This window comes from Periplaneta americana, chromosome 13 (assembly GCF_040183065.1).
Source record: "Periplaneta americana isolate PAMFEO1 chromosome 13, P.americana_PAMFEO1_priV1, whole genome shotgun sequence".
Taxonomy (NCBI): Eukaryota; Metazoa; Arthropoda; class Insecta; order Blattodea; family Blattidae; genus Periplaneta; species Periplaneta americana.
Window position 1 is genome coordinate 48,592,955 of NC_091129.1, and position 12,824 is coordinate 48,605,778.

At 33.4% G+C, this 12,824-nt stretch overlaps 1 protein-coding gene across 3 annotated transcripts in view; it reads right to left on the bottom strand.

The window, feature by feature from the left end:
• Positions 1-12,824, bottom strand: part of LOC138711865 (cyclin-L1-like) — a 196,650-nt gene that overhangs the window by 77,128 nt on the left and 106,698 nt on the right. For all 3 annotated transcript variants that reach the window (XM_069843117.1, XM_069843118.1, XM_069843119.1), the window contains one exon: positions 1,671-1,791. In XM_069843117.1, the coding sequence (XP_069699218.1) occupies positions 1,671-1,791 (121 nt within the window). The remainder of the gene's footprint in view (positions 1-1,670; positions 1,792-12,824) is intronic.

The following is a 12,824-nucleotide window of genomic DNA, read 5'->3' on the forward strand; positions in this document are numbered from 1 at the left end:
CCTTCCACCAATCTGAATGAATGTGACTGGGTCTGCAAACCCTTTGCCATTACTACTAAAGGCACAAAATACCTATCATTAATTTAGGGAAGCAACACTACTTCAGTTTTGGATTCTGGCAAAAAAAAAAAAAAAAAGTTTTCAGCATTATCAAAACATACCCTATCTATACTAATGCAGTTTTCAACAACCTACATATGTGAACAGAGATTTTTCGCATTGGTCAACATTCAAAGTAAGAAATGAGAAAGACTACTTTCTGCAGATAAATTATAGCTGTGTTTGTATGCAATTCATCCCCATACTGAACAATTGTGCAACAAGTAAATACGCCCATATTTCTCATCGAATTATAATAATGGTGAAATTACTGACGAAACATTTTTAACTACTGCAGTTTGTATTACAATTTTATAGTTGTTGAAGGTTAATAAATAACATTATTAAAATATTTAGTAGACATGCTGTTTTGTATTATATTTACACTTTCCCATTTTAATAAAAATATTTACATTGATTTTCGCGACACAGCCTCGTAATTTCAAGGCACACCCTTTGAGAACCACTCATATAACTATGCCAGGGGTTCTCAATCTTTTGAAGATTGTGAGCACAGTCCACATGTAATAGTATGTGAGCGAGCACCATGATATCAAATAGGTTTAATAGGCCTATATAAATAAATGGATGTTAAAACATTTACCATGACATCCTTGAATTTGACTGTTACTCAGAATTTCAGTAATGTCCAAGGAGAAGTCACTTATAGCTTAAACAGCCCTGCAGATGTGAATTAATCAATCATGATCATCCTTTGTTCTTGAGGTATTTCGTAAGTGACAAAGTTTTTTCGCATAGATAGGTTGTCCTGAACATAGCCAGAATCTGAGAGAAACACTCCGCAGTACTTAGAGTCTTTCTGCGTCTTCTGTTCTCCAAGGGCTATGAATTTCTCCTTTTAAACAAATATTTCAGAGCTAAGAAGGAATGGAGATTATCAACTGAAGTTCCGCACGAGGAGCCATAGTATTCTGTTGAATAATATTGATTTTTCTGATTTAGTCCACCCTGAATTAAAAGGAGTTACACACCATGAAATACGGGAAGGCCTATCAGATCTCTAAGATATTATAATGGATGGATGATAACACAATTTTTGTTCTGACTCATACAAAAAAGCTTGAACTGAAAAATGAACATTAAGAGTGTTCATGTTCACGAGCACTTTTTTAATCGCATAACGAGAGTACCAAATGTCATTGAAAGAGTGCCATGGTGCTCGCAAGCACCAGGTTGAGAACACCTGCACTAAACAGTAATTCATGAGGGCACTGGATGCCATGTAAATACACCTGGCGGCACACAACCTGAACAACATTTTGGAATGAATTTCCTGGATGGTGGTGGTGGTGGTGGTGGTGGTGGTGGTGGTGGTGGTGGTGGTGGTGGTGGTGGTGGTGGTGGTGGTGGTGGTGGTGGTGGTGGTGGTGATGGTGATGATGATGATGGTGATGAAATACGTGCCACTGTGGTGAATCCCTCATAGTGGCCAAGCAATCACACTTTGCTATATGTTACTCGAATATATGTATAACAATGTACAATTTCGAACCAACTGTAAACGGTTCTGAAATAAATTTCAGTGTGTCTGTAACACATGGGGTACTAACCTTATGTGGGTGCTTTACATGTACGCAGAAGCCCAGTTCTTTCAGCACTCTTCTCTCAGCTTTGATGACTTGCGTCTTGAGTGCAATGTAACTTTGATCTAGAATCATGGGTTGGATAGTTCTGCAACATCAAAAAGAATAACACAACTCAGTGTGTGACAACACTCGAGCCAGAGACAGCTACAAACACGACCATCTCCCAATGCTTTGTATTTGCATTGCGTGTTCCAAACATGACAAACTGTCAGAATGGAAAATACGACAATTAAAGATCTCACTTTCCTTCTACCATTGATGTAAAACTTGGAATTATCTACAAGTGCCATTGCACTAAACTTTCTTTACATCCAAAACCTAAACTTCTATAACTCTATATGTTATGTCTATCCATACCTTTCTAAATTTGTAAATTTTTAAAACAGTTACACATATAAAATAATAGCCTATTACTAGTGCATTTGATTTTTTCGAATGTATTTTTACAAAATTACGACTTGAAGCATTCATTTTAAATTGTATATAATCGTAATTTAATCCTCACTAAACATCTTGAGCAATGGGTGTCTAACAAACTCGGGATAGTGCTTTTCTGGAAGATAGAATGAATATTCACTACTTACTTTTCAATACTTAGTATTTTTTCAAGTGCATAACAACAATAATTGAATGCCCTCTCCTTATTAACATGTTTCAAATATGAAAATAAATAGCTTCCTGACTGATAATTCTTAGAGAAAATGAAAGACAGTATGTTCTATATGCAGAAGATAATTTATTCTTTTCATCCACTACTTACCTGCACACCAAAATAAAAATAAAAAGGGATGACTTGTTCACTTGTGCATCACTATCTTATTAATTTGTTACTTTTTATCAGAAACAATGATTAGAAAAGCTAAAATTTAATCATTAGTTACATTACTGGAATTTATCTTGGAAAATGTGTTTGAAGATACACGTACCCACAAAAGAGAAATTATTAAAATTATGCAAAACATACTTGTATAAATAAATTTGAAATTCCAAGCTGGATCTAGAAATCGACACAAGCTCTGCAGCGGTTTGCATTAAATTGTAACAGTCTTTACATGCAGAATTTTGCATTAAATTAAAAGTCTTTTCATGCAGCAGTTTACATTAAATTGTAAAACTCTCTCCATACATATAGGCCTAATATAAAATATTCTGCAGATATGAAACACAATTTATGCTAACATATTGTATTTTATGTAACCGAGATATTTTCCTAAATATAATTTGTAATCAATATTCGCTAATAGCATATTTTGTAACCATTATCTCTTTCGTAATTTTTAAATTTTATTTATAATGCAATCATTTGAAGTTCATGTAAGTTCTTACAATAAAATTTTTGTTGGTTATTACCTTTATCAGATATAGAGTGCTTTTAGCTACACTCCTTACACCACTACAATTGCACATGATTTTAGAATCACTTTCCGCATTACTTTTATGTCTAGGTATTACTATTTCGTAAAACATTCAATAGCACCTACAATTATGCTCAGGAACATAGAAAACACATGCCTCGTTACATACTGAATTCGAAGTAAATTCTGAAAACGTATGTTATATACTACCAGTGGTGTGCAGTCAACCACATCAACCCCAGCACCGCTGGGGTAAATAATTTCTATACACCATTGTTTTACTATATTATATTCATTGTAACATAAATCTAGTTTGAATTTCCCACATGAAAATCCAGTATGATGTGCTGTCAGATGAGAGCTCGCCAGACCCAGCAATACTGAATTTTCTGAGTTAGCGCATGTGCTCTATTTATTTCAGCTGTGCTTTGCAGGAAGAGGGTGAGAGGGTGTTAGTCGTGTATAATATAAGAAGCCCTGCAAGCTGGCGTTAGGTGACATCACAATTCTTAGCCAGTGAGAGCTTACTGTTCTAGCGTGTGGAGCCATAAAGGTATAAATGGTGAATTGATCAGGTCAGGATAGCCAATAGTGTAGCCACAAAGTTTTAAAAATACTGATGATAATGTTATTGAACATATTTTACTCGTTGGAAGTTTCCTTTTAGTTGGAATGTAACTTGTTAATAAACAATAGGCCTACATAGTTAATTTATTTAACATGTTTTATAATGTTATTTCTGGACTGACTTTTATTGCATTCAATTTGTTAACTTGCTAAATGCAGCCAACTACAATTTGAATTTGTGTTTACTCTTTAGAATTTACACGTATTGCAAAGTAGTTAATGCAGTTCACATTGTGGCATTGTGATTTAAGTATTCATCTAGCTGTTATATTGATTTTATTAAGAACATTTGTAATTTATTATTTAATAACATATAGTATCTCGGTCAGTCAGTCTATATGTGTATTCATGAAAAATGAGTGTGTCAGAGTGCATAATTAAGAAACTACATGAGCGACCATTTTCAACTAGTCTTTTCAATAAAAGAAGAGCATTATACAGGAAGGTAGGCCAACCCCTGAATTGTCAGATTTGGTACATAAATCTCAAAATTGTACCAGACATTTTACAGTTTCTTCTTATGACAAATATTTATGGCTAGCTGGAAGTAGAAAATATGACTCTTTATTTTGTTGGAATTGCCTGTTATTTGGCCAAGATAGAAACACCAGCTGGACAAAATCTGGTTATATTAATCTAAGGAGCTTCACAAAAGCAGCAGTTTCTCATGAACGATCTGTTGACATTATTATATTATTAGAAATTCAAAAACTTTACAGAACACTTCGACTTTGACACTTCTTTTTAATTGTCATGTTCGCGCTAAATTGGGATATGCCTCTGTAATTTGGTCACCCACTTGCAAATCACATCGTAATCAAATTGAAAAAATTCAAAAACGATCCTCTAGATATCTGTATTTTAGAAGATATCATTGTTCAGCCCTCCATAACAAAATTTCGTACAACAATCTACTTGCTGAATTTAATTTAATGTCTCTTGCCAGTCGTAGATTACTTGCTGAGCAACTTTTATTATATAAAATATTCAACGGTCTACTGGATAATAGTGAAATATTATCACAAATCCAGATTAACGCTAGAACATCACATTTAAGAAATCGTCAATTGTTATATTATACAAAACCAAACACTTCAGCACATAAAAATTCACCAGTGTTAAAAATGTGTTCAAATTTCAATGAAATATGTAAAACATGGGATCTAGATTTCTGCATTTCTTACATGGAATACAAACATTTTCTTATTAATATACTGAAGGTTGTTGATTTTATATAATATTGCTATTTGTTACTCTGTAATTTACCAATTATAACTACATTTTACATTTTTGGCTATGATATCTATATTTAACTATTTTTCATGTATTTTATTTTGTATTTTTCATTTTGTATCTATATCTGTATCTCTTATTTAGGTAGTATCTATTTGTCTGTTCTTTTTTTTTTCTTTCCTTTTCTCATTTTCCATTTTAATTTGTATTTACACTTGTATCTGTTTCATCTCTTTTTTTTTTCCATGTTATCTATGTTTTTTATTTTTTGTAAACGAATATCTGTACTGTCTATTATAATTGGGGCTTGCCCTGTTATAGGCATAAATAAATAAATAAATAAATAAATAAATAAATAAATAAATAAATAAATAAATAAATATTAAAGCATCCTATTTAATTGCCTCTTTTGGAAGAGTTCGGGTGAACATGTAACTAAGTGACCAGGTTAAAAATGAAATAACTTTTCACAATAAGAAAGTTCTGCAAAACAGGGAACTCTTTAAGAGATATATCCACGCTGTGTTTTTTAAGCAAGCAAGAACTTGCATTCAGAGACCATGATGAATCTAGTACTTCCATTAATAGGAGAACTACGTTGAACTTCCGATATATAACGCAGAATACGATCCCTTCTTGAAAGCACACTTCGAAACCTCTACATTATTCAAAGGTGTGTCTAATAGAATACAAAATTATCTACTAGAATCAGTAACCAAATATTTGTTAGAAGAAATAAAATTAACCAATTATGTTGCAGTTTTAGTTGACGAAATAACAGATATCTCTAATTCTACACAATTTTTCAATTTACTCCGTTATGTGCATAATGGCCAAACAAAAAAAAAGTTTATTGGCTTTCAAGATGTAAGTGAAAATCGCACAGCTCCAGAGATTGCTGAGCTAATAAGACAATACTTGATGGAATTTGACAGCAATGACAAACTAATCGCACAGTCTTAAGATGGAGAGGTCTCAATGGCGAGTTGTATAAATGGGGTACAAGCATTTATTAAACAGACACATTCACAGGCGTTATTTGTACATTGTTATGTGCACTGTCTAAATTTGGTACTATCACAGTCAATAACATAAAAGCGTACACTTTTTTTTTTTTTTTAGTACTCTAAGTGGAATTGCTGCCTTCTTCTCTCAGTCACCCAAGAGAACCAAGTTCCTAGATGCGTTTCTACAGAGGAGGCTACCTAGTGTTGCACCAACTCAATGGAATTATACAAAGAGATTGGTAAATACAGTCTATGTCCATAGAAATAACCTAATGCGTTTGACGCAATGCTAGACAATTCTAGTAAAATTGAGAAAGATATTTTGGCACCTGTAAAGGGTTACCTACTAAATTTGAGAGACTTCACTTTCTGTTTTCTGCTGAGAACTTTTGAGAAAATATTTGCATTTACTAGTGTTCTGTTATAGCATTCTTCAAAGTAAATCTTTTGACATTGCCTTCTGTAGGAAGAAAGTAGATGAAACTCGTAGAAACATATCAGCCATGAGGAATGAATTTGAAACTGTTTACAGCAGATGAAGTCAGAGAACCATGCAAAAGAAATGTGAATTACAAACAAATATATTATGAAATACATGACAATGTTGACAGGCATCTAGAAAGTCGATTCCAACACTATGGTAGCTTGGGCTTGTTAGGACTAATATAAAGTGAAAATGGAAAATATTACACTTATCAAAAGCAGTTTCCACAGATTGAATTCTCTAACTTACTTAATGCCTATGGTAACCATTTTGATGAAGTCAGGTTGCGAAATGAGCTGTGTTCTATGCTGCTGATGATTTTAAAGAAAAAAACTCATTTTAATTATTACAAATAATGTCAAATCCATTCAGACATGTTTTCCACAGCTTTCAAATTTAATTTCACTAATATGTACAATACCAGTATCTACAGCTTTAGTCGAGAGGTCTTTCTCAGCATTAAAATGAATTAAAATATATTCAAGAAACAGGACTGGTGAAAAAAGACTATTAAATCTGGTGGCACTATCAATTGAAGCAGATCTTCTTGAAGAAATCAGGCAAAAGGACACATTCTTCGAAAGGACTGTAGGTTTCTTTGCTGTGCAGGACAGGAGAAAGGAGTTCACCATCAAGTAACAAAAACAGCACTTTCATTCCTGGCATACGGTCATCCCATAACATACCTGCATTATGTAAGTATTTTAAATATTTATATTAATATATTTAAGATGATTAAAATTGCACTTATTCACTATTATATCAAACAAATTTATGCTTGTTTTTATTATTTGCTGGAGTACCAATAAATGTCACTACACACCACTGACTTCTACAGAATGTCAAGTAATCTATGGCAAATCCTCGGCCTGATCTCATAAAATACTATCTCAATTTCATCAATACTAAATAACTCAGCAGTTGATACAGTGTCGTTAATCAAGTAAAACAAAAAATAAATAAAATTTAAAAATTAAAAAATAAATAAGTAAATAAATAAAACAACACCTCGCATCTTAACCAAAAACACTGAACTGTTAAGAATTAAAATGGAATGAATTTAATAAGCATTTATACAGTGTCTCCCACTCGCTACCGAACCCGGAATTTATTTTAATAATTCCAATACTAATGAAGGTATTGATCACTATTGTATGGTGCAACAATGCACTTGTCCGCTGGCTGATTTGTGATTGCTGCATTGCATGTGTGATTGTGTTTATTCGTAATTCAAGTGTATTGGAAAACAGACTCAATACAGTTCAGTTCGTAGAAAGACAAGTAGTGCAGTTGAAATGAATCGGTATACTCTAGAAAAGCGTGTGTTTATTATTCGAGTGTATTGGAAGACATACTTAATACAGGCATGTCAAGAGCAGTTCATAGAGAGATTTGGAGACAACTGACATCCACCAAGTCCACCATTTGGGCCTTATCGAAGAAACTTGAAACACATGGAACTTTACTGGACAGACATGCAGGAGGAAGAGAACAAATGACACAGGAAACGATCGAGAATGTTAAGGATAGGCTCCTGGCACCTCCCTCTAAATCACTCCGCCAACTTTCACAAGAAAAAGGAATGTCAAAAGCAATTGTCGGCACGCTGCAAAAAAACCCGAAGCTTCACACTTACCATATCACTGTGGTACACGAATTAAAAGAAACTGATAAAGTAAAACGAGTACATTACTGTCAAATGTTTCAAACATTTCTTCAAAATAATCCGACCATTCTGTACTACACTTTGTTCACAGACGAGGTGTGGTTTCACCTGTCGGGATACATAAATAATCAAAATTCCCGTATTTGGACAAGTGAAAACCCCCATATGATACACGAAGAGCCCCTTCATTCAGAAAAGATTGGTGTTTGGTGTGCAATATCTCGGCAGTGAATAATTGGTCCCACCTTCTTCAATACAACCATCGCAACAAATGAATACCTTGAAATATCCAACAAGTTTGTAAATCAACTGGACAACCAGGAACTCACCATGGGATATTTCCAACAAGATGGTGCGACATGTCACACATCAATCACCAGCATGGCCGAAATTCAGTCCTTTTTCGGCGACCGCATCATTTTGAAAGGGCTTTGGCAACAGCGCTCACCCAATCTGACATCACCTGATTTTTTTTTTGGGGGGGGGGGAGGGGGACATCTGAAAGGGACAGTTTGTAAGAACAAACCACGAACCATAGACGCTTTGAAAGAAAACAGCATCACAGAGATCCAGGCAATAAACACGGACATCCTAATGAAGACATCATATAATATGGTCCAGCAAATCCTATCTTGCCCGGATGCAAATGGCGGGCACTTCCAGCATCTGTTATGTCGTCACCACATTCTTCGCAGAATGAGGTAAGTCGTCTTCAAATTTCATTGCAATATCTTCATTAGTATTGGAATTATTATTATTATTATTATTATTATTATTATTATTATTATTATTATTATTATTATTCTGGGTTCGGTAGCAAGTGGGACGCACTGTTTTACAGATATAAATTCAATTTAATAGCAATTTCTACGTCTTCATTTCAAAATATTGTTTGATTGGCCTGAATTAATAATGTTCAATGCTTCCTATCCCCCAAAAAATATATATTCTCTGGCCTTAGCTGGGTCACAAAATGGAAATTTCATTTATTCCTCATCTTTGAAGTCGGCATACTTCATACAGTTATAGCCAGTAACAGAAACTAGAATTACTTGAACATGTTACAAGCAAAAACTTAAAAAAAATGGCAACGAAAATCTCAATAAATATAATGCTTCACTGCACAAACGCAAATGAATTGTGAATTAAGGTGAACAAGACCATGTTATTTAGGTGACACATAAAGAGTAAAAAAATATAGCAATTTTTTAATTGTTTCATTGAAATTTCGTTATATTTACAAGCTTCGTAAATATGTACATTAATGAAGACAGTAAATAATTAGGCATATTAAATCCAGACGTTTGAGATGGGCAGGGCATGTAGCACATATGGGTGAATCCAGAAAACCATAGAGAGTGTTAGTTGGGAGGCCAGAGGGAAAAAGACCTTTGGGGAAGTCTAGATGTATATGGATTTGAGGGATGTGGGATATGATGGCAGAAACTGGATTAATCTTGCTCAGGATAGGCATCGATGGTGGGCTTATGTGAGGGAGGCAATGAACCTCAGAACTTTCTAAAAGCAATTTTTTTTTATAATGAAGACAGTAAACTTCTTTTCTATGCTACTGTTTCGAATATCCAATGTAAGAAATTGTAGTGAAAATTGTAAGTTCGAAATTAATGTAAAAGTGAACCTTTTTCTTCTTTTTGTTCATTTTAACTTACGATTTCCTTCTGACAAACATGTATTGAAGACTGTTACATTACCTACACTATTATAAGCTGAACAGAAACTGAATCACATATAAACTGCCAGATGATGTAAATACATTATATGTTTTACATGTCTACAACCATAATCTGAAAACTCTCTGCAATATGTCTGCAAAGACCTCATTTTATATCAGCAGCAGTAAAATATCAAACATGAAATAGCATTTTACTGAAGTTCCTTCCACTATATAAAAAAACAGCACTAACTACTTCCTACAACTCTTGACACATTTCCAAAATACACTGTTCATTAAGTTTTTTCTTACCTTTCTGAATTGTGATTACAAATTAATTAGAATGAGAAGATATGGAAAGCATAACATTTATATTACAAAGTAACCATAATGTGAGGGCTTTATTTTTAATAAAATTGCAGTAACTGTCATTTTGTACAAATGCTGGAACACAATTCTATATGAGATCTGAAGCATGTAGGAGAGGACTTATTTGAACTTCTCCAGATATTGCACGCTCTCACAATAAATCTGAGGGTATTGACCCTCAATTCTAATATTTGGCATCCAATGAAACAAGGTTCTAAATGAATTAAAAGAAAATTAGGAGATGGCCAAGGATTTATGAGCACTCCACCACTACCACCACCACCAACACCTTACCACATTTTACAAAACATAATGATATTTTTTATCACAGTCTGATCATGATGAATTATCTTCCTTCCAAATACATGTACAGTTTTTTCGAATGAAGAGTCGATCATGTTTAAATATCCATCCATCTTCCTTTTTGACGTGTTTCAACATCATTTAATATTTCATCTTGAGACATCTGCAAAAACTTAGCACTTGGAGAACTTCATATTTCCTTGTGAGATAATTGCAAGTTCTAAAGGAAGGAATCAATATTCTGTCTTCATTTCTGAAAAAATTGAGTCATTAATCCACTTGAAGTCACTTTTAAAAGCATTCCTTCCATTTTCAGTAAAGTCATTTTACGTACCTTTACTGTCCAGCACAATCCATTTCAAAATTAACGCAACAAATAATCACACACATTTCACTGAATGTCGATCCTTGCTGTCACTGGAAAATGCTTTGCAATTAGTAGCACAGACATAATGTTTTAACACTACTATTACTGCTAACATACAAAATACAATATCTTGCTATCTGCTGTCAAGCTTGTGTGCTTTTTCTTCTTAAAGACAAAAGTTTTACTGAGATGTCTAATATCTCTTCACAGCTCTAGCCTTTTGAAGTTTGTTACGCTGAACTTGAAATACACTCACCAGACTTCTTGAGTACTTACCTTGATTCCAGTCAATGTTAATGACTGAAAAAGATACTCTCACACAGACAGCATTGTTCTTGTTTGTCAGACATTAAATACCTACCCGTTTATTCTCTATACCAATTGCACAACTCTGCATCCAGTGCCACTCCTGTAACTTAGGCTCATTCTACACATTTTTAATTTGTATTCAATTAAATTTACCACCAAGAAAGGTAAGTAGTCATTCATGATGTCTACATCTTAACTAACATGCATGAAACAATCATAATCAACAGTAGCATTACAGTGATCTGTCTCTGAGACGAGTAGATGTTACATATCATGAAAACGATGAGCATCTAAGCAAACAATTGTTAATACGAAAAGATTAATAAAATTTCTTTCATATGAAATTCAATATTATTGACCGTTTTATCTCCATATATACATCTAAGGCATTTCTGCAATTATTCTATCCTGGCAAAGTTGTGATGAGGCTATCTGTAAGGCAGAATTCATTACTCCTGAAGGCAGGGTGCTAACTGAAGAAATTACTTGTACAACTACATTTTCACATGTACAAGTAGTTTGTAAATTTTGCCTCAACCTTCCACCTACTTATTCTGGGTCAGGGTTTTTCACGTGTCATAAATCTACAACATAGCACACCCTGCTGTTCTTCAGACTTCCTTTGTTATCAGAAATTTCAACATCTTTCACTATGTTTACATTCCCTATCATCGGAACTGACATATTCGCTCAACCACTCACCACATTTTTCTATTATTCCCTGTTACTCACACCTACCTTAAGCTGTCTATTCAACACCCTCTCACGATCAAACTTACAACTCTCAGTCTTTTAATCATCAATGTTCCAATTTCTTTGAATGCTCTATCATTTAGTGATATTAAGCAAAAATTGTTGTCAGGAATTGTAGTTGATAATGACTGTTCAATAATTCCTTTAACTTTTACTTCAAAATGGGTTTAGATACATACAGATTTGCTTAAACTTTAAACTAAAACATAATTCAAGAACCAATTTCGGATTTATCACTACTTCGTGAGCATTAACTTCATCTACAGTACTATATTTCTATGCAACATTATTTCCTGTATGTACTAGTGCATGTGTATGTGTCTACACATATCTAAGAAATTCATGAATATTGTATAAAATTTAAATGGAAGAGTTAAATAGACAGCTATGACAAATTATACTTCCCCGGTGCATTGTACAGAAATTCTAACCTACACTGGTACATTTAGTTTCCACTCTATTGTTTATAAACTTAACATTAGCAACTGCTGTGCTGTTTCAAAAACAAAGAAAGAATTTCTTCTGCACTATGTAGCGAAAGGGGAGGAATTTATGAAGAAAATTTAACAAGGGGTAAAACAAACAGGCAAATAGAAGTAAAAAAGAATAAATAGAACACAATACAATACAGACACAATAAATTATTTCTTTCACTTATGATAAATGTCTGTTGGTAATTCCTGCTTTCCTTTCTTGGCTAATAATACACCACTAATTTACTACACTTATTACTCACATGATTTTCCTTCTGTTCTGAAACAATAATGCATGAAATGATTAATACAAAAAGGTCTTAATATGAAATACTTAATAAAATGAATATTTACGACAATTTTCTATTTAAAATATGATAAAATATTAAATAAAAGTGTACTAATGTTGCCAAATATTTTATATCATACACACTGCTACACGAGTAATGCCTTATTGGTGTTATCAAGTTCAAACATGTCTTCGGACAGTTGACTAAACA